The sequence below is a fragment of the Pezoporus wallicus genome, unplaced genomic scaffold, assembly GCF_028554395.1.
Source record: "Pezoporus wallicus isolate ANWC-B61680 ecotype Strahan unplaced genomic scaffold, APGP_CSIRO_Pwel_v1 contig_13954, whole genome shotgun sequence".
NCBI classification, from domain to species: domain Eukaryota; kingdom Metazoa; phylum Chordata; class Aves; order Psittaciformes; family Psittacidae; genus Pezoporus; species Pezoporus wallicus.
Genome location: NW_026638000.1, coordinates 1,239 through 25,592, shown reverse-complemented (window position 1 = coordinate 25,592; position 24,354 = coordinate 1,239). Strand labels below are relative to the sequence as shown.

At 42.5% G+C, this 24,354-nt stretch overlaps 1 protein-coding gene across 5 annotated transcripts in view; it reads left to right on the top strand.

Annotated features, from left to right (window-relative positions):
* ALDH18A1 (aldehyde dehydrogenase 18 family member A1) overlaps nt 1-24,148 on the top strand; it is a 34,024-nt gene extending 9,876 nt beyond the window's left edge. For 4 of the 5 annotated variants that reach the window (XM_057408638.1, XM_057408639.1, XM_057408641.1 and 1 more), the window contains 16 exons: nt 655-878; nt 2,411-2,560; nt 2,648-2,752; nt 4,322-4,480; nt 5,061-5,151; nt 6,779-6,903; nt 8,152-8,296; nt 11,314-11,387; nt 12,027-12,126; nt 13,748-13,968; nt 17,689-17,826; nt 17,935-18,130; nt 18,283-18,404; nt 20,462-20,648; nt 22,216-22,311; nt 23,338-24,148. In XM_057408638.1, the coding sequence (XP_057264621.1) occupies nt 655-878; nt 2,411-2,560; nt 2,648-2,752; nt 4,322-4,480; nt 5,061-5,151; nt 6,779-6,903; nt 8,152-8,296; nt 11,314-11,387; nt 12,027-12,126; nt 13,748-13,968; nt 17,689-17,826; nt 17,935-18,130; nt 18,283-18,404; nt 20,462-20,648; nt 22,216-22,311; nt 23,338-23,519 (2,315 nt within the window). In that variant the 3' untranslated portion in view covers nt 23,520-24,148. The remainder of the gene's footprint in view (nt 1-654; nt 879-2,410; nt 2,561-2,647; nt 2,753-4,321; nt 4,481-5,060; nt 5,152-6,778; nt 6,904-8,151; nt 8,297-11,313; nt 11,388-12,026; nt 12,127-13,747; nt 13,969-17,688; nt 17,827-17,934; nt 18,131-18,282; nt 18,405-20,461; nt 20,649-22,215; nt 22,312-23,337) is intronic. The other variant, XM_057408640.1, reaches the window with a different exon arrangement.
* Nucleotides 24,149-24,354: the final 206 nt, after the last annotated feature.

Genomic DNA, 24,354 nt, shown 5'->3' with positions numbered 1-24,354 from the left:
CCTTTGCAGGCATTTTGAAAACAGATTTTTGTGGAGAAATGATCCCTAGCTCACTGACTTGGGTGAAGTGCCAGGCTCATGAATCTTAACTGAGTAACACTGACTGTCTCTTCTGTCTCCAATGCTTATTTATCCTGTGTGAATGCGACTTCCAGTTCATATGTCCGTTATCCTCCTTCTGCTGCCCCTAGTTAAGCAACATGCAAAACCACCTGACTTAGAGTTGTTGTAAAAGCTGTGTTTCTTTTCTTTCCTAACAGTCAAGCTTTCAGCGCTGCTGTAGGCAGGAAAGCTCTCTAGCTGTATCTAATAAGACAAGGAAGGGAAAATGTTTTTAAAACTAGTACTTTTACTTCCAATGTGAACTGTTTGGGCTCTTTTACAGCATCCCTCAGTTTGGGCTCCTACTTTTGCAGAGTCAAAGCTCTGTGACACATGGGGTATTGCCTTATATACTTTAAGGATGGTTAGTGCTGCTCAGATATTATTCTCTCTTTTTGTGACTTGAAAGTTAGCTTTTCGTTCCCAGTCACTGAGAAGTGTATATTGTGAGCTGTAGCCTTGGAAAGGGAGGAAACGTTACATGACTTCAAGGCCTTAAAGTCTGAATGAAACAAAACTGCATTTTTTTTCTTCCTTTTTTTTTAACCACAGATCTCCCTCGCCATAACCAAAGATTAAGGAATGAATCCATCCGTTGTTGGAGCAGCATCCCATTTATCACTATGCCACTCAGCCGTGCACATGGAAAATCATTTGCGCACCGTAGTGAGCTGAAGCATGCAAAGCGGATTGTAGTGAAGTTGGGTAGTGCTGTTGTGACTCGAGGGGATGAGTGTGGCTTGGCGCTTGGGAGGCTGGCATCTATTGTAGAGCAGGTAATTCTGGGACTGAAGTGGAATGTTTTAACTTCAGATACTTGTTGATTGTTGGATGGCACAGAAGACTGTAGGGTAAAACTCTTAAAACAGTGGTGGCCCATTAAAGCAGTATGTTGGCCTTTTGCTTTTTCATCCCTTGTGCTGTGGTAGCGGATAAACCATGTAACTCAGTAAATAAGTGTCTGAAGGTGTGGTGGGTTGACCCCGACCGGTTGCTAAGCACCCAAATCCTTATTCACTTCCCAAGGGGAAAAGAAACAAGGATACTAAGGCAATCACTCACTAGCTTTCACAAGCAGACATGTACTCAACTAGTGCCCAGGTGACTGCCACCTTGAAAGACAGTCCCTGCCCTTTCCTATTCTGCTATGCCAGTTCCCTAACTGAGCATGACATTATATGCTGTGGAATGTCCCTTGGGCCAATTCATGTCAGCTGTCCATAATGTGTCCTCTCCAAACTTCTTGCCCAGCCCCTAGCCTACCTACTGTGATGGGACATGGTGGAAAAGGAAAGCCTTGATGCTGTGAAAGTATTTTTCAGCATGGGAAAAAGAGAAGTCTTTTAATGCTGTGCAAGGCAAAACATTGGAATGTTATTAACATTGTTTTGGTCTTGAAATCCGAAACACAGTGCAATGCGGGCCCCTCTGAAGGAGGTTAACTCTGTCTTGGCCAGACCCAGTATATAGAGAGAGAGATTTGCAAAGTGAGATTTTTATGTAGTAGGTAAGACATGACTGGGACATTAGTTGGATCTAGTAGGAAAGCTGCACTGAAGTTTGTGATGTCTGCAGAAAAAGTAGATCCTTCCTGATTACCTGAGCGCTTGCAGATTTTGTCCAGGAGAGAGCCTGAAACCTCATTACTTGTAGAAACAACTGGGGATTAACTCATGGATTGAGTCTCTAAAATGAAATTATGACTCTGGGAGGGGAAATTGAACATGTCTTCTCTGGGAAGTAAAGTTAACGGAATACTTTAAATTAATGTAAGACATTTAGCTTTAGAACTTTGAAAGGAATCTGGCCAGATGCATGTGAGGAAGAAGCAGTTAAAAGCTGTACTGAGTTAGCTTCTTCACTTGTAGTGTCCAAAGTTACTGTATAATGGCAGGTTTGGGAATGGATTGTGAATAAGAAGGTTGATGGAAGGGACAGCTTCTACTTTACATCTTTTTCATCCTATCATTCCTTATCTGTAGCAATGGAAGAGGAGGGTGAGGGGCATGGAAGTCTTACCATGTAATAGGTATTCTGAAAATTTAAGCATAATTTTGACATAAAACCTGGTGTTGTGGAAAGAAAGTTTAGCAGAAGCTATAGACTGCATGCAGTCCTTTGCATAGCTCCTAAGGGGTTGGGAAGGTGTGCAGGAGTATCTTAGAGGGTGGTTGCCTTGCTTTGCACATGGATAAAGAGAAACACTTGTGTTAGCAAGAACTGGTGAACCTAAGGTTTATCTATAAATAGCCAGAGCTGTCATGCTTGCAGTGATCATACTCCTATTTCTTATGTACTGTGCTTACAGGTGTCTGTGCTGCAAAATCAGGGCCGGGAGATGATGATTGTCACCAGTGGTGCTGTAGCCTTTGGGAAGCAGCGATTGCGTCATGAGATCTTGCTTTCTCAGAGTGTGAGGCAAGCGCTTCATTCAGGCCAGAGTCAGCTGAAAGATATGGTGAGTGGCTAGCAGCATTCCTGTTTTCCCTTGAATGTTGGGTAGTACCTGCTCAAGGCACTGCCTGACAGCTCTTCATCTCTGTAGGCTATTCCAGTCTTGGAGGCCCGAGCCTGTGCAGCAGCTGGCCAGAGTGGATTGATGGCTCTGTATGAGGCCATGTTTACTCAGTACAGCATCTGCGCAGCTCAGGTAAGGGATTACTGCTTTTCTAGACTGACTTGCTACTTCAGTCAGCTATGGAATTGTTGTTGCATTTTTTCTATGTTTTATATGCTGCTATACTTAGAATCATAGAATAGTTAGGGTTGGAAAGGACCTTAAGATCATCTAGTTCCAACCACCTTGCCATGGGCAAGGACACCACACACTGAACTATGTCACCCAAGACTCCGTCCAACCTGGCCTTGAACACTGCCAGGACCTTAAGGTCGATTCCAACACAAACCATTCTATTTCTATTGCCATCCTACTTTGGGGGCTTATTATAGTGTAGACGGTAGCTTATACAGGAGTGCCCTGCTAAGTATTTCTGAAATGGAGTTAGCTGTCATGAAGGTGAAGCAAATATGCTTTTTCTTTTTGGTGTTCATGTGTGTCTTGCACTTATGTATGGTGGGGGAGTGCCTGTTAAGATCTCGTAGCAAAAGCTGTAGTTGGTGATCCAAAGTGAGTGCTTAAAAATCACAAGTGGCCGAACTGCTGTCATGCGTTCTGTAATGCTGACAGAAGTGCATATCCACACTTCGGAACTTCCAGTCTATCTTCTCCTCAATCCTTTCTAACTTGTGGGTGATGCTATTCCTAGCCTGGGTCTTCTACCAATACCAAATGCTGCAACTGTGTTTAATACTCGTAAACAAGCTTTGTTTATCTTAAATACTGTGAGAATACAGAATTGCATCAACTGTAAGGCCTTATTTATTTAAACACTTTTAATAAATTTAGGTACTTAAAGTGTGAAGTCTTGCCGGGAGACTGTCTGACTAACATCACTAAAATGTTTACAGTATATCTAACAATCACTGTAAGTTGCACTGGATTTTACTCTTGTTGAAGTCTGTAGACAACTGTCATTCCTTTGATTTAAAAGAATTGATTGGCCATGCCAGAAAAGTAAGTGTACACTTTGATTCCAAGTGCTATTGTAACATTTTTGTCGTGGTTGTGTTTGCTTAGTTCTCAAATAGCCAATGGCAGAGTAAAAAATGAAAAAAAAAAAAAAAACCAACAAAAGTCTCTTCAGACATTGAGGGTTTTTTCCTTAGAATACTAAAAGGAAAGGGGTGGAGTCTGCATGCAGGAGGCTTTAACACCAAGATTCTTTCAGAAAAGTGAGTTCTAGAGCTGAAGAAGTCTTGAGACAAAGCATCTCTCCTGCTTGTAACAGTAGAAACATTACAGTGTGAGGGAGAGCAGGAAAGGCAGTGTATTAAGTAAGCAGTTGAATTGTTTTAGGTCTTAGTAATTATCATCAGCATCTATGTTCTGCTTATGTTGTTGTTTTTTTTTGTCCAGTTGATTCTTGGAGCCTGTGATCTGTCAGCCTAAGAAAGGCTATTGTAGGTTCCAGTGGAAGTTCAGGCACATAAACCTGAAAATGTTGTGGGGAGAATATTTCTTAATTGTATTCTTTATCCTGTGTTTCTTCAGTGACCTGAAAGGCACCACTGATCTGTTACGGCATGTTAATACATACACTCAGGATGTTCTTAGGGAAAGTGGTAGGCTAAGTAATGTTAATTTTTTTCCTTCTTGTAGATTTTAGTCACCAACCTGGATTTCCATGATGAACAGAAGCGTCGGAACTTAAATGGAACATTGCATGAGCTTTTAAGAATGAATATCGTCCCTATAATTAACACTAATGATGCTGTTGTTCCTCCTCCAGAGCCAAACAGTGATCTGCAGGGGGTAAATGTGGGTAAAGTATTGCAAAGGGGTGGATTCTGCTGGTACAGCATTAATCTGTACTTAACTAATGCCGTAATCAGGGACCTCTGAAGCCTGCAGATGGGAAACAAACATATAAAATTAGTAGTGTGGATGGAGGGTACTGGAAGACTATGCTGACCTGCCTATTTATGGCATGGTATAGTGTTGTGGGGGAAAAGCAGGGCAGGTGATGTCTGCTCTGCAAAAGCAAGCATGTCTGGTTTGGTTTTCACTGAAGAGCTGAAGCTGGGGCTTCTGCAGGTCATCTAGTCCAGGACCCCTGCTTAAAAGCAGGGTCAGTTAGTACCTCTTGCCCTGTCACTGGGCACCAAGGTGAAGAACGCAGGTATTGGTCACACTGCTAGTCATTTTGACACCACTGTACTGCATTCCAAAAGTATATCTACTTTAACACAGAGATCACCTTTTAAGTTTCTGGTGGGTGTGAACAAAGAAGCTCAGAAGGACCCGATAGTGCTGAGGTAGCTTGCTTTTCTATGCCTCAGCCAAGTATTTCCTAGTTCCTCCCACTATTCAGTAGTGCTGATATGCATGTGCATTGCAGGTGATAAGTGTGAAGGATAATGACAGTCTGGCAGCACGACTGGCTGTGGAAATGAAGACTGATCTCCTGATTGTTCTCTCAGATGTAGAAGGTTTGTGAGTAATTTCTTTAACTGGGGTTTACTGATCTCTTCAGCTCGTATATTTTACAGGGACAATTACAACTTGCCACATAACTCCTTAAGAGATATATTCAGTGTTGATACTGTTACATAAGTTAAAGACTGTCTGTCAGAATGCATGTGAACTTGGACTTGTTCCAGAACCCAGAATGCCATATGTGCTATGGTACTTCTGCTAGCTTCTCAGAATTGTATAATGCAGTCATGATTTATACGTATGTGTTTAGAATCAGAAATATAAGCCAAATACTGTTCTACAATAGTTTGTTTCTCCTGGCAGCAGGTTCTTTCTTTCAGTGAATTACAGGTACATTACAAGTCCTGCTTATTGCCTGCCAGATACCTGGAACTTGCTAGCTTTTCCTGACTCCCAGGCATTTTGCTTACACTGCCCTAGTCTTCTGAGCTGTGCTGCTGTGACATAAGTCTGTCACCTATGGATGTTAAAGGTCCTTTTCTAGAGAGAGAAAAGGGTAGTGAGTGCAGTTTCAGATCAGTGCAGTCCACATCATGCAACTCACATAGTCTTTTTCATCTTCTCCAGGTTTCTTTCAGTGGATCCTGAAAGAATCCTGGACTTTAGCACATACTGTAAGCCCTGAGGAGGAAGGAGATATGGATTTCATAGTTGATTCTAGTTGAAATTACTGAGAACAACTTATAAAAGCAATAGTAAAAACAACTTGTAAAAAAATTAACCCCCAACACCACCATCCCCTAATCTTATTCATTCAGTTGTGACGTCTTGTTTATGGAAAGATAAATGTTCTCTCCTCTGCCAGCTAGGGGGACACAGATAGTCTGCACATGTGCTTTCTAATTTGTAATGACAGTATTTGTTCACATAGAATTTCTGGGAAGTGTGGTGTTTAGGTTTAACGTGTAACAAGTTCAGGTTTAACAAGACCAGGTTGGACGAAGCCTTGGGTGATATGGTTTAGTGTGAGGTGTCCCTGCCCATGGCAGGGGGGTTGGAACTAGATGATCTTAAGGTCCTTTCCAACCCTAATGATTCTGTGATTCTATGATTCTGTGATTCTATGATTCTGTGATTCTATGCTATGTAAACCAAAGTGTCAGTCAACAACATAGTTGTTTTTTTTTTTTTTAAATTAGTATGCCTCTAGTGTGGTGTTCCTTCTTAGCAGAATTTGATAGTTACCCTTTTTATCTATTTCTAAATTGCCCAGTTTATCGCTGTTCAACCCAGCAATCAAGAATGTCAGCTGAGATTTTGGTGAGGAGGACTGTCCTTTGCCTGTTTAGTTATGGGCATGTATATGTAAGCCTACATACGTATTTTTATATTGAACATATAAAAAAGTCTTTGTAACCTCAACCAAATGTCACTACCTCCCAGCCTGGATGCCGCCATTCAGCATGGCGGCTTTCAGTTTCTTACTCGTTATGCTTTTGGTGTAGTTCTTGAACATTGAGTTCCACGAAAAGCAGGGTTCAGTCAGAGTTTGCTGTCCTGTGAAGTGGAATACAGCTTTTCAGCCTCAGGGATTATTACTATTTTTTTTCTTTCTTTTTCCATGGTGAGCTTTGGAGATGAGGGTATATAACGCTAACAGATATTTATTATTGATTTCAGGACTCTTTGACAGCCCTCCAGGATCTGATGATGCAAAGCTAATTGACATATTCTACCCAGGAGATCAGCAATCTGTGACATTTGGAACTAAATCTCGAGTAGGAATGGGAGGCATGGAAGCCAAGGTAGAAATATAGAACATTTGTTTTGTAATTGGGAAGGAAAAGCAGATTTGGGAATGGGAGATAGGTACAAAGATTGTGCTGCCATTCAGATGAATCTTGACAGGCTGCAGAAATGGGCAGAATAACTTCATAGAGTTCAGTAATGGGACATGCCAAGTCCTGTGCCTAGGGAGGAACAGCTCCATTCAGGGATAAGAGCTGGGGAGCTGACTGGCTGGAAAGCAGGGATGCAGGGGTCTTGGTTTGGTTGCATTAGAAAGAACATAGTCATCATTGAGGGAAATTAGTATTTCCCTCTATCAGAATTAGTGAGACCACATGTGTAGAGCAGTGTCTAGTTCTGGACACCGTAGCACAAGGAGGACATAGCATATGACAGTGAATCCAGCAGAGAGCCGTAAATCAATAAATATGATTACAGAATTGCAGCATCTAACACACCTGGAGAGGCTGAGATCCTACTGAATGAAATTACTATTCCAACAGTAGCTGTACTCCCAAGCAAAAAGTAGAAGCAAAGAAATAAAAAAACTGATTAGAAGATGAACAGGAAATTGAACAGAGTAGGTGAAAACATTGTGTGGAAACCTGAGCTTCTTCAACAAACTTAATAACTTCACCAGAGGGTTATAAACAATGAGAATATATCTACATCTTAACCAGAACCACAAGGAGTGCTTAGCTGCTCAAACTTTAAGGGAGTAATTTGAACAGCTAAAGGTATTGAATAATATTTTAGTGGTATATGGTAGTGGCTAGGCCTGGAGCAAGAACAGTCCTCTGCATTGCAAGTAGTGTTCTGCGATCTTTTAAAGTGATTAATTATCAGTGGCTGATCCATATCAGAGAAATTGGCAACAGAATCTTAAAAAACAAACAAACAAAACCACAAAAAACAAAAACCAAAGAAAAAACAAAGAAAGAAAAATTGGTTTCTTCAAACAGTAAGAACTTGAAACAGAAGGTAATGGTGAAAAATAACATATGATCATAATGCCTTTGCAGAAGTCTTGACAAAAGCAGGCTGCTAGGAAAATTTGAAGTATGCTCATAAAGGGGCAGCTAGTTAAGGAAAGGAAGGTAAGGCACAAATACGTGATCTCATTCAATGCTACATCATTATAGAAATCCTGGAATTGTGTTGAATGTTCTTTGAATTTGGACATCAAAGTGGAGCAAAAAGTCTTGTTGAGAGTGGTGATTCAAATAAAAAGTGAATTTCCTGAAACTGGCTCTATCCTTCACTAGGTGAAAGCAGCTCTATGGGCCCTCCAGGGAGGCACCTCTGTAGTGATTGCAAATGGAACCCACCCAAAGATCTCTGGTCATGTCATCACAGACATTGTGGAAGGGAAAAAAGTTGGAACTTTTTTTTCAGAGGTAAAACCTGCAGGTGAGTACAGAGGTAATGTGTACATTGAGACTTGCAGAGATTTTGTGAAAGGTTAGACTTACAGTTTGGCTAGACCTGTACAATAACTGGGAAGCCACACTCTGTTTGTAAAATGGATTTTGAAAGGTATTTTCTAAAGTAGGAATAGAAAATTTTGGATTCTCTGCTGTGGTTCCCTCCAGCTGATAAACTGCAATGAGTAGAGTTGTTGCCATTTTTAGTTTTAGAGGTTGTCATCTAACATTGAAGATTTCAGTGTGAAAATGTGGACATAGAATGAGCAGCTGAACTAAGATAGTGTTTACTTCTATTTAACATAAGTTCCTTTTACAACTCAGTCTTCTGGTATGGTAGGTAGAAATATTTTCTGGCCACTACGCTGCTGGCACAGCTCAGCAGTCACTGGAGAATCACTTTAACAATCACTGGAGAAAATCAGACCAAAGATGTGTCCTTAGCTGAATAGGACAAGTACAGAGTGACACATTTGACTTGAGCTTTAAGCCAAGCAAATTTCTTTGTCTATAATAATCCTCAATTGATTTCTTGTATGAATTTGTTGGATCATCCTTTGAACCCATGTAAAGACTTTGCATACACAGTGTCACAATAGTCAAGAACCTTAACTAGATACTGTGCGTAAACTCTGCATCTAGAATTATGTGAAGACTGCTTGCTTTAAATAATGTTTGGGTTGGTGGAGAAGGCTTTGAATTTTCGTCCTGATAGCTTCATTGAATGCCCCTACTGCCTGTACGGGTGATCAGCCCCTGTTCAACTTCATAGGTGTGAGACATAGTCTTTCCACTCATCATCTCTCTTCCATGTGAAAGAGGTTTGGTCTTAGACATTTTGTACTGACACTGTTCCAAAAACTTGGTCATCCCTGTTTCTCTTGTTTGAAACTGTTTTCATTCTGTTGTGATCTTTTTGAGATGGGCAAAAATCAAGATTTCAAGATGCAAATGAAGCTTTAATTTATCTGATGGCAGGACCTAGCTGAGTTTTAGTAAGATTGATATTTTTTGTTCTTTAATTGCCCTAATAATTCCAAACATTTAATTTGCTTTTTGATGTTGATGTTCACCAAGATGATGTTTTCATAGTAATTCATATTATTTGTGACAGTATTAAGGTCTGATTATTCCATTTCCCCTCTACATTGCTTCATGTTTATTTAGTGTGAATTACACTTGGCCTTTTGTGGCTTAGTAATTTGGCTGCAGAAGAAATCACGGAAAGACGTGGGGGCATTGGGTGAGAAGCTCCCAATGACCTGGCTTCAGCGTGCACTTGAGCCTAGAACCGCCCCAGTGTGCTGGGCTGCCCCCCCAGAGTGTGAGCAGCAGCTCAGGGAGGGGATCCTGCAGCCGTGATCCAGCTCTGGAGCAGCAGCACAAGAAGGACGTGGAGCTGTTGGAGCAAGGCCAGAGGAGGCCACGGAGATGCTGCAAGGGCTGGAGCAGCTCTGCTCTGGAGCCAGGCTGAGAGAGCTGGGCTGGGTCAGTCTGGAGAAGAGAAGGCTCCTGAAGGGGAGACCTTAGAGCAGCTCCAGTGCCTAAAGGGGCTGCAGGAAACGTGGAGAGGGGCTTTGAGCAAGGACCTGTAGGGACAGGCCAAGGGGAATGGCTTTAACCTGCCCGAGGGGAGACTAAGATGAGCTCTTAGGCAGAAGCTCTTCCCTGTGAGGGTGCCGAGGCGCTGGCACAGGGTGCCCAGAGAAGCTGTGGCTGCCTCATCCCTGGCAGTGTTCAAGGCCAGGTTGGACGCAGGGGCTTAGAGCAAGCTGCTCTAGTGGAAGGTGTCCCTGCCCATGGCAGGGGTTGAGACTGGGTGAGCTTTAAGGTCCCTTCTAGCCAAAACCATTCTGTGGTAATTAATGAATGGCCAAGGTTGGAAGAGAGAATATGACAGATGACAGGGTCATCTGGTCCTACCCCTTATCAAGCAGGTTGCCCAGGACTGTGTACAGGTAGCTTTTAAATATCTCCTAGAATTGGGACTCCACAGCCTCCCTGGGCAACCTGTGCCAGGGCTTGGTCATCCTTGCAGTTTCTGATGAGAGGCACCTCCCGTGCTTCAGTTTGTGTCATTGTCTCTTCTCCTGTTGCTGAGCATCACTGAAAAGAGCCTGTCTTCATCTTCTTCACAGCCTTCCCTTAGGTACATACTGATGAGATCCCCCTAAACCCTCTTCTCCAGGCTAAGTAGTTCCAGCTCTCTCAGCCTTTCCTTGTACAAGAGGTGCTCCCATCCCTTCATCATCTTTGCTGCACTTCATTAGACTCTCCCCCTAGTGTTCATGTCTCTTTTGTACTGGGGAGCCCAGAACTGGGCAATTTTAGGGGAGTTTAAATTCACACTTTGGTTTATCCATGAGCTGCTTGCAGACTCTTTGGGGAAGTGCTGCTTGAACCTGGTGACCTGTTCAGAAATAGGAACAACTGACCTGTTCTGTATCATTTCAGTTTGAGAGGGATCGTTTCAGATCCTGCCAGGAAAAAAAAAAAAAAAGAGAAACCCCACCCTTCTTCTGCAGGAGCTCTTCTGAACTGTGTCCAAAGAGAGACAGGGGAAAGCAAATTTTCTGTGAACTGTTAACTCAGGTTGGGGTTTGGCTTCCATAATTGTTTATACATTCCTATGCTATTTTATAATCCTTTCTGTTTTCCTCATTTGAATACTTTTCAAAGTTTGCCTCTTCTTTCAGTAGCCTGAGACTTAGCAATCCTGGTTCTTTTCCCCTTTGTCAAGTCTTTTTGATGCAAGGTGCACCCTTGCCTCTGATGCAGTGACCTTACAGAATCTCTGTCATGACTCTCTGCCTTGGGGGACCACAGTAGTATTGTATCAGGTACAGATTTTCCTGTTCTAGTGTACATCAGTTTTCTTGAGTATGTCAGTTTCAGACTCTGTACCTTCTTTCCTGCAGAAAAAAAAGTGGAAAATGGAGGGGCTAGTGTTTACTTTCATATGTGCTGTTACTTTGTATATCATTTTTTTTTGTTTTTTTGCAGGTCCTACAGTAGAGCAGCAGGGTGAAATGGCTCGAACTGGTGGCAGGACCCTGGCCGCTCTACAGCCTGAGCAGGTGACAGAACAATATGGCCTCACTTGTTAAGGTTGTGAATGTATGGCAAGTTTTACAACATCGATTTATAACACAGATGGTCCACTTAGGACAAGAATCAATTCTTTGTGTGTCAGATCTATCATTTGGATTGGAGTGTGCTTAAAGAGATGAGAAAAACATAATGTACCTTGGGGCTATGAAGTAATATATGCTTTCATGTGGGTTTTTTAAAATGATAATAGTGTTGAATATCACACAGAAATTAATTGTGCTCATTGCTGCTGAAGAATTGTCTGGAAAAACTTGCTCCATTCAATCCTGTGGGTAGTGTATGCAAAAGAGGAGATGCAGACAACCAATTACTGCTCTGCAGCTGGGTAGAATAGTTGCAGCTGTTGCAAAGAAGAGAAGGTGGTCTTAAAGAAAGAACATTCTGGGTTTGGGGAAGAAGACTGGGCATGAAAAGCAAGATAATAAACAGCAAAGCAAAGGCCGAAGCAGTGTTCAGCCTCATTTTTTCAATGTGATGCAGGCCCCAAGTATTCAGGGAGTCAAGACACTGAGAGGTGGTCAACATAAATGGACTGAAGGTGACCAGATGTCAACTAACGTGGACTTTGTATAAGAAGTCAGTTCAGAAACTGTTTTCTCTTTCAGAGAGCAGAAATTATTTATCGTCTTGCTGACTTACTGACTGACCAGAGAGAAGAAATTCTCTTGGCAAACAAAAAGGACTTAGAAGAGGCTGAAAATAAAGGTAATATTTCAAGTCCTTCCATGGTAATCCTATTGTCTCGAGCCTCTTGGGGCTTCAAAGGAAATGAGCAGAACTAGCATCTTCCGTCTCCTGGGATTGAGCGGTATGACTGTCACAGAGTCGTGAACCCAGGACCTTGAGACTTTCTCAGTGTAGACAGCTACAGCTTCCTTAATTACTTAAAACAGATGCCTTCATCAGGGAAGATCCCGAGGCCTTGCAAAACATAAAGCAGTGTATTGTAATAAATAAATAAATAAAAAAAAAATCAGTGCTCCATTTTGCCAAAGGAGGCTTGCTTAAAAATTAAATATGACAAACATCACCTCTGATACTTTCATGCATAAAGTGAATATTTTCTGGGCTGCTTAAAATTATTTTTGGCTCCTGAAGAGAAAGCTATTGTCTCTATACTTAAATTGCTGGTATCAAAAAAACATCATGCCCCCTTCTGACTGAGGAAGGTTCCCTTTAGGTAGCTTGGATTAAGCCCATTCTTCTGTGTTTCACTGATAACATTCAGTCAGAAATTGGGATTGGGATAGCAAATGTATGAAAATGACATATCATGAATTGCAGTACTTTGTGGAAGAAGCCATGGAACCATTTTTTGTTTGGTTGGTTTTGTTACTGACCGGAGCACTTGAGGGGACGCAGCTGGGTTAACTTATTGTCTGAACATGTTCAGACTAGAAAATGCAGGCAGTTGTTGAGCAGTCTGTACAGAAATGCTATGCATGCATCTGTGCTTTGAGATTTCTAGCTGTAATATAGAAAGATGAAATTACTGCCCAAACCTTCCAGAACTACTGCCAGGTATAAATTTGTAAGAAATTCAGACATATAGCAGTACTAGAAATTAAAAAAAAACTTATCTTTGTGGATGTTGATGTTGCTTCATGTACACATCACTTAAACCGCATTAAGTGAAAATGTGGTGATGGGTGAAATCATTGTCACGTTTGAGCGGTTTTATTGTGGCGACTGGACTTAATGCTGTGCATTTTTCATCTCAGGTGGGTTTCTTGCTAGGGTGTAGGAAATAACTGAATTTTCCTTAGGTTTACCACTTGCGTAAGTTGCTTTTGCTTGAGCCAAGGCAGACCAATCTATAGAATCATAGAATTGTTTAGGTTGGAAAAGACCTTTAAGATCATGAAGTCCAACCATAAATCTGCTACTGCCATATCTACCACTAAACCATGTGCCACATCTGTATGACTTCTAATCCGTCTAGGGACGGTGACTCCACCACTGCCCTGGACAGCGTGCTCCAATGCATGACAGCCCTTTCGGTGAAGGCAGTTTTCCCAATATTCAGTCTAAACCTCCCCGGCTTAACTTGAGGCTATTTCCTCTTGTCCTTTTCCTTGTTACTTGGGAGACTGACCCCACCTCACTACAACCTCCTGTCAGACAGTTGTAGGGAGCGATCAGATCCCCCCGAGCCTTCTCTTCCCCACATGGAACCCCCCCAGGTCCCTCAGCCATTCCCCATCACACTTGTGCTCCAGGCCCTGCACCAGCTCCATTGCCCTTCTCTGGTCCCGCTCCAGCACCTCAATGTCTCTCTTGTAGCAGGGGCCCCCCCGTCTCCAGCACAATTTTTCCTTGCTTTTAGGGAGATTGGCCCTTCCATTGTTGAAACGTCTGAGTCTGTCTACATCGAAGCTGAACAGCTTGGCTATTGGTCTGCGTCAGATTGCGGCATCCTCACAGGACAGCGTTGGCCGTGTAATTCGCCGAACACGAATAGCAAAAGACCTGAATTTGGAGCAGGTGACAGTGCCTATTGGCGTCCTTCTTGTGATCTTTGAGTCCCGACCTGACTGCCTTCCACAGGTAAGGAAGGCATATTTACACTGTTACGAATTCTTTGAAGCCAAAATAAAGGGTGGGCAACTGGGAGGCTGTGAGAAGTACTGGGAGGATTCTTGTGTAGATTATTCTAAAATTGGTTTTGTTGGCGTCCCTGTGTTTCCTGCAGCAATACTGTTAGGACTTCCTTCTGCGGAGATATTCAGGCCTGGGTTGTTTTGGTTGTGGGGGTTTTGTTTATTTGTTTTTTTGTTTTGTTAATTTGTTTTGCATTTTGGGGGTTTTGGGGTTTCTTTTTGGTGTGTTTTTGTTGGGTTTGGGTTTTTGTTTTTTTTTTTTTGTTTTGTTTTTAATAAACCCAGCATAAGAGTGATCTTATTTTCAGATGATGAAAGTTCTGCATTTGTCTAAAAAATTTATGTTCAGTGCCTAACTGATACGTGGGAGGCTCCTACCAATGAGCACTTGTTTTATCTGTCTATGCTGCGTACAGCTGAGCTGCAGGCTAGGATTAAACAGGAACTGTGAAATACAGATGCTAGCAATTAACTGTAACTCTTAGGAATACATGGTTAAAAAAATAAACCAATAAAAAATTGCTGAGCACAGAAAGCACAGAAGTTGCAGGCTTTGAGAGGTCTGTCCTGTACTGACACTGCTTGTGTGAGGCAGAATGATAACTGTTACTCAGTTGCTGTGAGATGGGTTTGAGGAAGAATGCTGTTCTGAGTTCTTGGGTACTGACATTTCTGGAAGGGCTGGTGAAATCTTGACTGGTGTACTGTAAGTGAATGTCATTTATATTGTGCTGGGAATAAGGCAGGCATTTTAAAAATCAAATACCTTCATCTGCAGCACTGTGTGGGACTGTTGCTGTCAGTAAATGCTGTTATAATGCATGTAAATATGGGGACTGAACTAATATTACAGAGGCAACCTTAATCTTATTTTCTAACTCCCAACTACTATACTGAGCAGCTGTAGTAGATTTTTAATAAGTAAACAAAAAAAACTTCACAGTTAACACAAGCTGTTTCCCACATTAACATTAGTGTCTAGGAAGATGGATTAAAGGGTTCTCTAACATGAGCGGGTGTTTGAGGGGAAAGTGATGGTTACAGACACTTTAGAAGGAAGAGGGATTCAACCAGTGGACAGTGTGGTACTTCATGGCTAAATTTTGTGAGTGCTTCCCATTTCACATATTGAAAGGGAGTATGCTCTAGGCAAAGTTCCTGTGAAATGACAAGGCACTAATCTCCCATGTCTACCATTATTAGCAGCCTCACGCTTGCAGGCCCTTGTCCTTGTAGGGGACTTCAACCACCCTGATATCTCAGGGGGGCCCAACACAAGCAATCCAGGAGGTTCCTCGATTGTGTGGAAGACAACTTCCTTCTGCAAGTAATAGAGGAGCCAACTAGGAGAGGGGCCGTGCTTGACCTCGTGCTCACCAACAGGGAAGGGCTGGTGGGGAACATGATGCTCTAAGGCAGCCTTGGCTGCAGCAATCATAAGATGATGGAGTTTGAGGTCCTCAGGGCAGTGAGAAGGGCACGCAGCAAGCTCACTGCCCTGCACTTCAAGAGAGCAGACTTGGGCCTCTTCAGGACCCTGCTCAGTAAGGTTCCATGGCATAAAGCCCTAGAGGGTAGGGGGGCCCAAGACTGTTGGTTGATATTGAAGGATCACCTGCTTCAAGCTCAGAAGTGTTGTGTGCTGACAAGAAGGAAATGGGGCAAGAAGGCCAGGAGGCCTCCATGGATGCATAAGGAAGTGCTGAGAAAACTTAGAAGAGGAAATGAAGCTTATACAAGGTGGGAGCAAGGACAGGCAGCCCAGGAAGGATACAGGGATGTTGTCCAGGAAGCAAGGGCTCAGGTCAGGAAGGGTAAGGGCCAGTTAGAATTGAGACTGCGCAGGGATGATAAAGGTAACAGGAAGGGCATCTGTAGGTATGTAGCCACCAAAACAAAGCCTGCGGGTAATGTGGGCCCTCTCTGGAAGCAAACAGGAGAACTGGCTACCCTGGATTTGGAGAAGGCTGAGGTTTGCAGTGACTTCCTTGCATCAGTCTTCACTGGTAAAAGCTCTGACCACACCACCCAAGCCTTGGAAGACAAATGCAGGGACTGTGAGAATGAAGACCTTGGGCCCACTGTAGGAGAGGATCTGGTTCGAGACCATCTTAAAAACCTGAAAGTGCACAAGTCCATGGGACCTGATGAGATCCATCCACGGGTCCTGAAGGAGCTGGTGATTGAAGTTGCTAAGCCACTGGCCATCATATTTGAAAAATCATGGCAGTCAGGTGAAGTTCCCGATGACTGGGAAAAGTGAAATATAACCCCCATTTTCAAGAAGCGGAAAATGGATGACCCAGAGAACTACAGGCCAGTCAGTCTCACCTCTGTGCCTGGCAGGATCATGGAGCAGATTCTCCTGGCAGGCATGCTAAGGCACACGAAAATCAACAAGGTGCTTGGTGACAGCCAGCGTGGCTTCACTAAGGGGAAATCCTGCCTGACCAATTTGGTGGCCTTCTATGATGGCGCTGCAGAACTGATGGACAGGGGTAGAGCAGTTGATGTCATCTACCTGGACTTGTGCAAAGCATTCGACACCATCTCACACAACATCACAACATCCTTGTCTCTAAACTGGAGAGACATCAGTGTGATGGATAGACTGCTCGGTGGTTAAAGAATTGGCTGGATGGCTGCACACATTGGTTCTGGAGAGGAGATGACTGTTTTATGAAGGAGTGTAATTTTTTTTTTTTTTTTGCTTCCCTCCCCCTTCTCCCAAAGAGATGGACAAATTGTGAGGCCATTGTGTATAGGATCGGGGTGAGAAAGACAAAAAGGGATACAAAAATGACAAAAGTCTGGGAATAGAGCCTTGTCGTGTCTGACACACTCTTCTGTAGAAAAGAACAAAAAACTGAAACAGTAAGACCTACCATCACTTGTTTTTCAGTTTTGTGGGGAAAACACCAATAAGAACTAGTGTCTGGAGATTCAACAAATTGGTTATATATTTTCAACAGCAGAAGTAATTTTTTATCTAACTTCCAAAAAGCAGTGGCATTTTCAAAGCACTTTTTGAAATATGGTCTGCTCATGTTGCTGGTCTCAAATGGGTGAAATCTGGCACCTTAAACGGAAAGGCAACAGCATCAGTCAGTTGCTTCTGATTCGGAACGTGAAAGCAAAACTATATAGGTGATGCTGGGCCTATTGTCTACAATGTTTTTTCCTCATACTTGCAGCAAGTGTTGTCTGATTGTGACGTCTGTTTAGACAGCACGATAAAAATGTTCTTCCTGCTTATAGAAGAGCTCTTTAGCCGTTTTCTGAGAGAATAATTGGGGACAGAGGTTCTTGCACCTAAAATTATTCTCCTTGGGGTGATTGCCCATATAGCTACCTAATTCATACTGGAGTCTACATCCAGGGTTTTCTCTGACTTCTCCGCTGCAGTCTGCCCCGGCAATAGTACCCTGAAAACTCAGGCTTGGTCCTGAGACACTTACCACATTTCATTTCTGGAGTTAAATGTGCTGTTATTTGTAATGATTTTCTTTTTTTTTGGTGTGTGGTAGAATGAAAACTGTAAATTCACATTGAGTAAATCAACAGGGCTAAAAATCCTGTTCTTATTTTGTGGGTGTTATTCTGATAGAAGAGACAGATTACTCTGTTTCTGCACACACCCCCCATCGAATAAATTCTTTTCTGATAGGTGTCTGCTTTGGCCATAGCCAGTGGAAATGGCCTACTTCTTAAAGGAGGGAAGGAGGCAGCACATAGCAATCAAATCCTTCATCATCTGACGCAAGAAGCACTCTCCATTCATGGAGTCAAAGATGCAGTGCAACTAGTAAGAGCCTAGAATTAAATCAGTGATTTCTTTGATGTGGTATGTATAAAAAGTATGGGCAGAACTTGAGTGTTCAAACTGTCGATTGTTTGTATTCAACTACTACAGGTGAACACAAGAGAAGAAGTAGAAGATCTCTGTCGTTTGGATAAGCTGATAGACCTAATCATTCCACGTGGTTCATCACAGCTAGTCAGAAATATCCAGAAAGCTGCTAAGGGAATCCCAGTGATGGGACACAGTGAAGGGATCTGTCATGTGTATGTGGACACAGATGCCAGCGTTGAGAAGGTTACACGAATAAGTAAGCTGGGAGAGTGTGACTTAAATCACATGGATGTAATTGAACTTGATATCTTGAGTATGCAATATGGTGATGGTAATTGATAATTCATACGCTGTTCAAAATTTTTGTTGTAAATGCTATGTAACCAATTATCTACTCTTATACCTCAGTCAGAGACTCAAAGTGTGAATATCCTGCTGCCTGTAATGCTTTGGAAACTCTCTTAATTCATCGAGACTTGCTGAGAACCCCATTGTTCGATCAAATCATAGACATGTTGAGAGTAGAACAGGTTAGTCACTCATACTTGTGTTTTGTTCTGTTGCCTTTTTTTTTTCCTAGCACTTTAGAAACATTTGGTCTGGCTAGTGTAGCCATATTTAGTTTTATGATGGCGTAACACTTAAGTTATCTGCATGTCTCTTCATACATGTAAATGAACTTACAGAAGAACTTTCTCTAATTCTCCACACAACCTCAAGGCTTTTTGTAAAAATGACCTGAAAGCAGCTTCTTCAGGACAGCTATGTGCCATTATTGGGATACAAATACTTCCTTTTATATAGCACAAATCATCAGACTTAGAAAAGCATACACACAACCCTTTCTCTACCCTTCTTAATTATGATTTAATTGCTGTTAACCTCCCAGATGCAAGGCCTCTTCTCCATTAATTTAGTGAATTCACTTTCTGTTTTTCTCCTTTATGAATATGCTTCAGCCCCATTTTTTAAACTTTTCATCTTGCCTGCCCATTATCCCCACCCTCCTAGTATGTCAAAGAAACAGTGAAAGGCCAGCATACTAATTAGTTGTCTTGACATGGGTAATGTTTTCTCAGTACAGGTAGCAGAGATGCACTGGGAGAGAAATATCCATGAAGTAGCATGAACTGCACATAAATCAAGGATTTTCACACAGCAGTGTGTGTTTGGCAAATACAGGCAGTGATTAATGCAGTTAAATTAGGGAGGCCATATGTCCTGGTGATATTGAAAGGGTCACAGTAGAAGAAGCTGATAGATAATCAGGAGCAAGTCCACACTTAATGGATTTATTTTTGTTTTTTTTTTAAATGTCATTTGGTTGCTTATTGGGAAGGGCAGAGTGAAAGGTGGGTCTCCAGACTTTGGATGGTGGGAGTGTGAGGACTAGTACATTTCCACCACTACCCATGTAGCTCCTAATACAGTGGGGAGGATGTTACCTCTGTCTGATATGACCTGACAACAAGAAACATGCAAATACAGAATCCCAGCCTGGTTTGGATTGGAAAGGACCTTAAGACCATCTAGTTCCAACATCCTGCCATGGGCAGGGATGCCTCACACTAGACCATGTTGCCCAAGGCTCTATCCAGCCTAGCCTTGAACACTGCCAGGGATGGAGCATTTACCACTTCTTTGGGCAAACTGTGCCAGTGCCTCACCACCCTCACAGTAAAGAACTTCTTCTTATGTCTAACCTGAACTTCCCCTGTTTTAGTTTAAACCCATCACCCCTTGTTCTGTCGCCACAGTCCCTGATGAAGAGGCCCTCTCCAGCATTTTTGCAGGCCTCCTTCAGATTGAGCAGGATTTTGCAAGTAAAGTAATTTACAGTTGCACAAGAAAATGCCATTCTATGGATACCTTCTTAAAAGCCTTCAAGTTTTGCAGACTTGTGCCGTATTTCCCATTTATGCTTGTCTTGTCAAAATTTCCTGTGTTTTGTTTGCATGGGGATTTCTCTGCTGTATCGATTGTATATTGTCTCTCATTGTTTAGGTGTCTCAACTGCTGTGATTGTGGGTTGAAAGATAGATAGTTTGATATGCAAAAGAAAGAGGAAGAAGAAAGGGGAAGGAGGAGGGAAGGAGAGGCAGCAATGGACAACCAACCCCCAAAAGCCCATGCAAGTGAGGCAAAGCTAATTACTCACCATCTGCCACATGCAGACCAAATCCCAGCCAGTCTCTGAGCAGCACCTATCTTCTTCAAAAAACCCTTCCCTCAGTTTGTATTGCCGTGCATGATTTTATATGGCATGTAACATCCCTTTAGTGAGTTCAGGTCAGCTGTGGTGGTTCTGTCCCCTCCCAACTTCCTGCGCAATCCCAACCTTTTTGCCTGGGGAACAGTGTGGTGGGGGTTAGGGATGAGAAAGCCTTGATGCTGTGCAAGCTGTGTTCAGCAACAACCAAAAATATTAGTTTGTTTTCAAAACCGTTTTAGTCCCAAGTGCAAAACATAGCACCATAGGGCTGCTGAGAAGAAAATTCACTCTGTCCCACACAGAGTACCAGAAGCCACACTTTCACCTGGAACACACTGGTATGGTCAGCAGCCCAAAATGTTTCTGTTATTGTAGGTGAAGATTCACGCTGGCCCAAAGTTTGCATCTTACTTGACGTTCAGCCCTTCAGAAGTGAAATCTCTCCGCACAGAATATGGGGACCTGGAGTGCTGCATTGAGGTGGTGGACAGTGTCCAAGAGGCTGTTGAACACATCCACAAGTATGGAAGTTCTCACACAGATGTTATCATTACAGAGAATGGTTAGTGATCAGTCTGCTTCCTTAAGCTACTGTTTTAGTTTGCCAATTCTTGGTGTTAGTGTAGCCACTTAAATTGCAATAGTTGTTCTTCTCGGGTCTGTAGTCGGCATAACCAACTGGAGGCCTATGAATTAAATGTGCCTACAGTCCTGTTTAGCTCACAGAAAACATGTTGTTTGACCCTTATTCACCATTTTAAGGAATATGCTTGAGTGAATGGCCAATGGCAAGTCAGCACACGCTCTTGCAGGCAAATTGCTTTCTGTTCCTGTATCATGCAGACTTACTGCATCAGAAGGTTTTGCAGGAACATCTCCTGTATCCTGAAGATGTCCTTAGGCCTCTAAAGGCTGCTGGGAATAAGGATTATAGGGAAGATGAGACTTTATCCACTTTGTCTTCCTATGTCATTTTTATGCCTTGTAAACAAGGACCGCAGATGTTTTCTCCCTACCTCTTCCAGTCCTTTACTTCCCACTTCTGCATCCCTAGTACAAAAGCTGCATTGATCTCAGTTTGCAGATTCTTGCCTCTTAGTTGTGAACCTGTGCTCCTTTTTTTGCAGCTCTGTGCTGCTCCCATCCCTAGCACCTGCCCCACATGCAGTTTGAACATTGTGCCAGTTCAAAACGTAGCTAGGGCTGCAGCCAAAGGTTGATTCTCCAACCAGACCAAGCCTGGAACTCCTGAGGATCAGCTGCAGTTAAGTTCATGTTGGTCTGTGGCTGGGCAGATGTGTGAATCAAGCAGACTTCTGTTTCTGTACCTCTTGCTGAGTTTAAATGAGCGTCACTAAAAGGTATGCATTTGATACCATAACCTACTGCCATGGGGCCTGTGCACTAGTGATTTGCTAGGGAGTGTACCGGAAATATAGCTGATCTTTAATATAGCTTAATATAAACTTAATGTCACAAAGATCTGTGGTCATACTAAGTTTATAAGTTGTCCTTGTCACTAAGGATGACTGACCTGCAGCTCTCAGTCTTACAGAGAACGGAGTCCTCCAGAGGACTAAGACTTGTATAATTCTGCTTGAGCTTGCTCAGGTCTTGCATGTTCTGTGTTAAACAGATTTAGTTAGCTGATTTCATGGGGTATTTCTGCAGTTGGGTATTTCCCAAGTATTACCTGCAATAGCAGTTAAGCTTAGGATTTTTTATTATCTGGAACAATTCCATGTCTGAGATTTAATGGAGAGCTGACTCTGTAGTTTAACTGTCTCAGTTTGACTGGAAAATACTGTTTGAGGCAGTTGTCCTTTCTCCCCAGTCATGTAACTATCCCTGTTTGCAGGTTCTGGGCAAGACGTGGTTAGAATTGGAGTGCTTTTGCTTTCTTCTAATCTTTGCAAGCTTCTTGTAACATTTGCAGCTGTGTCTACTTGATAAGCATATTGTGAAGATGGTATAAATAAACATGTCTTAGCCCAGGCTGCTTAAATACTGTCTGATAAGTCTCCATGTGAAAGTTGTATTGTTACCTGTTCACTGTACTATGTTGTATTTACTAGAGGGCATGATTATTCTCTGTGTACTGGATTGTATTTTCTCTGCCTCTTCCCCAGAGGAAACAGCAGAGTTCTTCCTCCAGCATGTGGACAGCGCATGTGTTTTCTGGAATGCCAGCACCCGATTCTCTGATGGCTATAGATTTGGACTTGGTAAGGGAGAAAATACTGCAGGGATGTGACTGCAGGATTTGCTGTTGTATGAAAAGTGTAGCAGTCTGAATCCTGGAAGGCAGAATTAGTCTCCGATCTTATTGTCTAATACAAGGTTTTCAGGAAAGGTACCATAGGAAAAGTTGAAGCCTAGACATTTCATCCATCTGCAATGACAGAGTTTAGTACCTCTTTCCTGTCAGCACCAGCTAATACTGCTACACAGACTATAGATTAATTTAGCATAGGAAGCAAAGATGGTTTGGATCTTTTGAAGTTCTATCCAATCAGAACAAAGTATGCTGTAGACACATAATGCTAGAACAATGCAACACAGGATCTGAAACTAGTGAGTAGTTTTTCTTTTGCTTATCTTTCCAATGATGCTGTAAGGAATGCCATACTTCATTCCTGCTGGGCTGACTGAGCTGCTGTCCAGTGTGCCAGTGGTGCAGTGTTGAAAATGAAAGACGGGACCAAACAGAGTATCTGTTGCTTAAATAAAGAGGTGCACCTACCTTGATTGCAGAATACAAGGGAAACATTCCTTCCTGAGGCAGAAACTCGGGAATCTCCATAGCAGGCTATTACTGTGTCAGCTGGAACATTTAGTGTTCTATTGGATTAAAAAAATTCTAGCTAGGGTCTTGCAGTACCTCCTCAACATGATTACAAAGGACAGAAGATGAGATTACAATTGTGACTAATGTAGTGTTTGAAAATTAAAAAAAAAAAAAAAGAGATTAAACCCTCAGGAAATAAGATCCATATGAGAGGTACCTTTTCTTTCACATCTTTCTCTCTAAAAGTAACACTGTAGCAGCCAGAAGTACAAACATTATAAGTTATAATGTAATAGTTAAGCTCCTCTTAACTTTTAAATCAGGTAAACATCTGGCATTTTGAGGGGAGCAGAGAAAAGCAGGTCACTGAGAGGCAGCTGGTTTTACATAAAGGTGCAAAACTTGTAAGTATGAAGTGAACATCTGAAGATTAACTGTCTTTTATCTTGTGTGTTTCCTGCAGGTGCTGAAGTGGGAATTAGTACTTCTCGTATCCATGCACGTGGACCAGTGGGAATTGAAGGACTCTTAACTACAAAGTGGTTGCTGAGGGGGGACAATCACGTTGTTTCTGACTTCTCGGAGCATGGGAGCATGAAGTATCTTCATGAGAGCCTGCCTCTCCCTCAGAGAAATACCAACTGAGAACATGAGGGCAGCGGGAAGCCCCAGGGCTATAAATAGTTCCTGGAGATGTTCAGACTTCAGGGCACTCTGGAGATGGAGTTTAGTTTTCATCCTCAGGAACATTGTTCTCAGTCACTCCACAGTACAACAAATACCAAATTATCCTATCTGTGAGATTATTTTTTTATTTCTGACTCTGTTTCTTAGTGTTTGCAAACTGACCTGACTTCTCCCAGAGATAGAATTCTTCAAAACACAGGTAACTAAGGGAAGATTTAAATACCTGCTGCGTTCTTTTTGTATCCTGTTACTCATAGCAAATATGCTTAGTGGCAGAGCATCAGTTTTTTCTAAGTCTTTGTGCTGTTCAGCTGCTGTCTGTTCTGAGAACAAGGCAGATAGCTGCTGGAGTTCTGTTTGGTTGGTTTTTGTTTTGTTTTGTTTTTCTCCCTTCTGCCTTATGGTCAAGGCAGCTCTTGAAAGCCAGAAAGCTTTACACTTTCATTCTTTGTATTTGATTACTCTTGTGATAAGAGCATAGGTGTTTCAAATGCATAAGCTTTTGACCAAGAAACCTTTTATATCTCATTTCTTTGTATTGATTACTATTGTAGATAAATAACGCAACTGTCTCCCATGTGAACTTTTATATGAAACTAAAGAAAAATAAACCTTCGGTACAAATAGGTATCAAACTTGCCCTCTGCACCCCCTCCCCCGAGAGCAGTGCTGCTTCCTCACTGTTCTGGCGTGCATAACGCCTGCAGGCACGCTTCTTACACCCCCCCGCCCCGTGCTGCAGCGAGGGTCGGACCGAGCCCCGGCGATGGAGGAACAGCTCCGCGCCCATCCC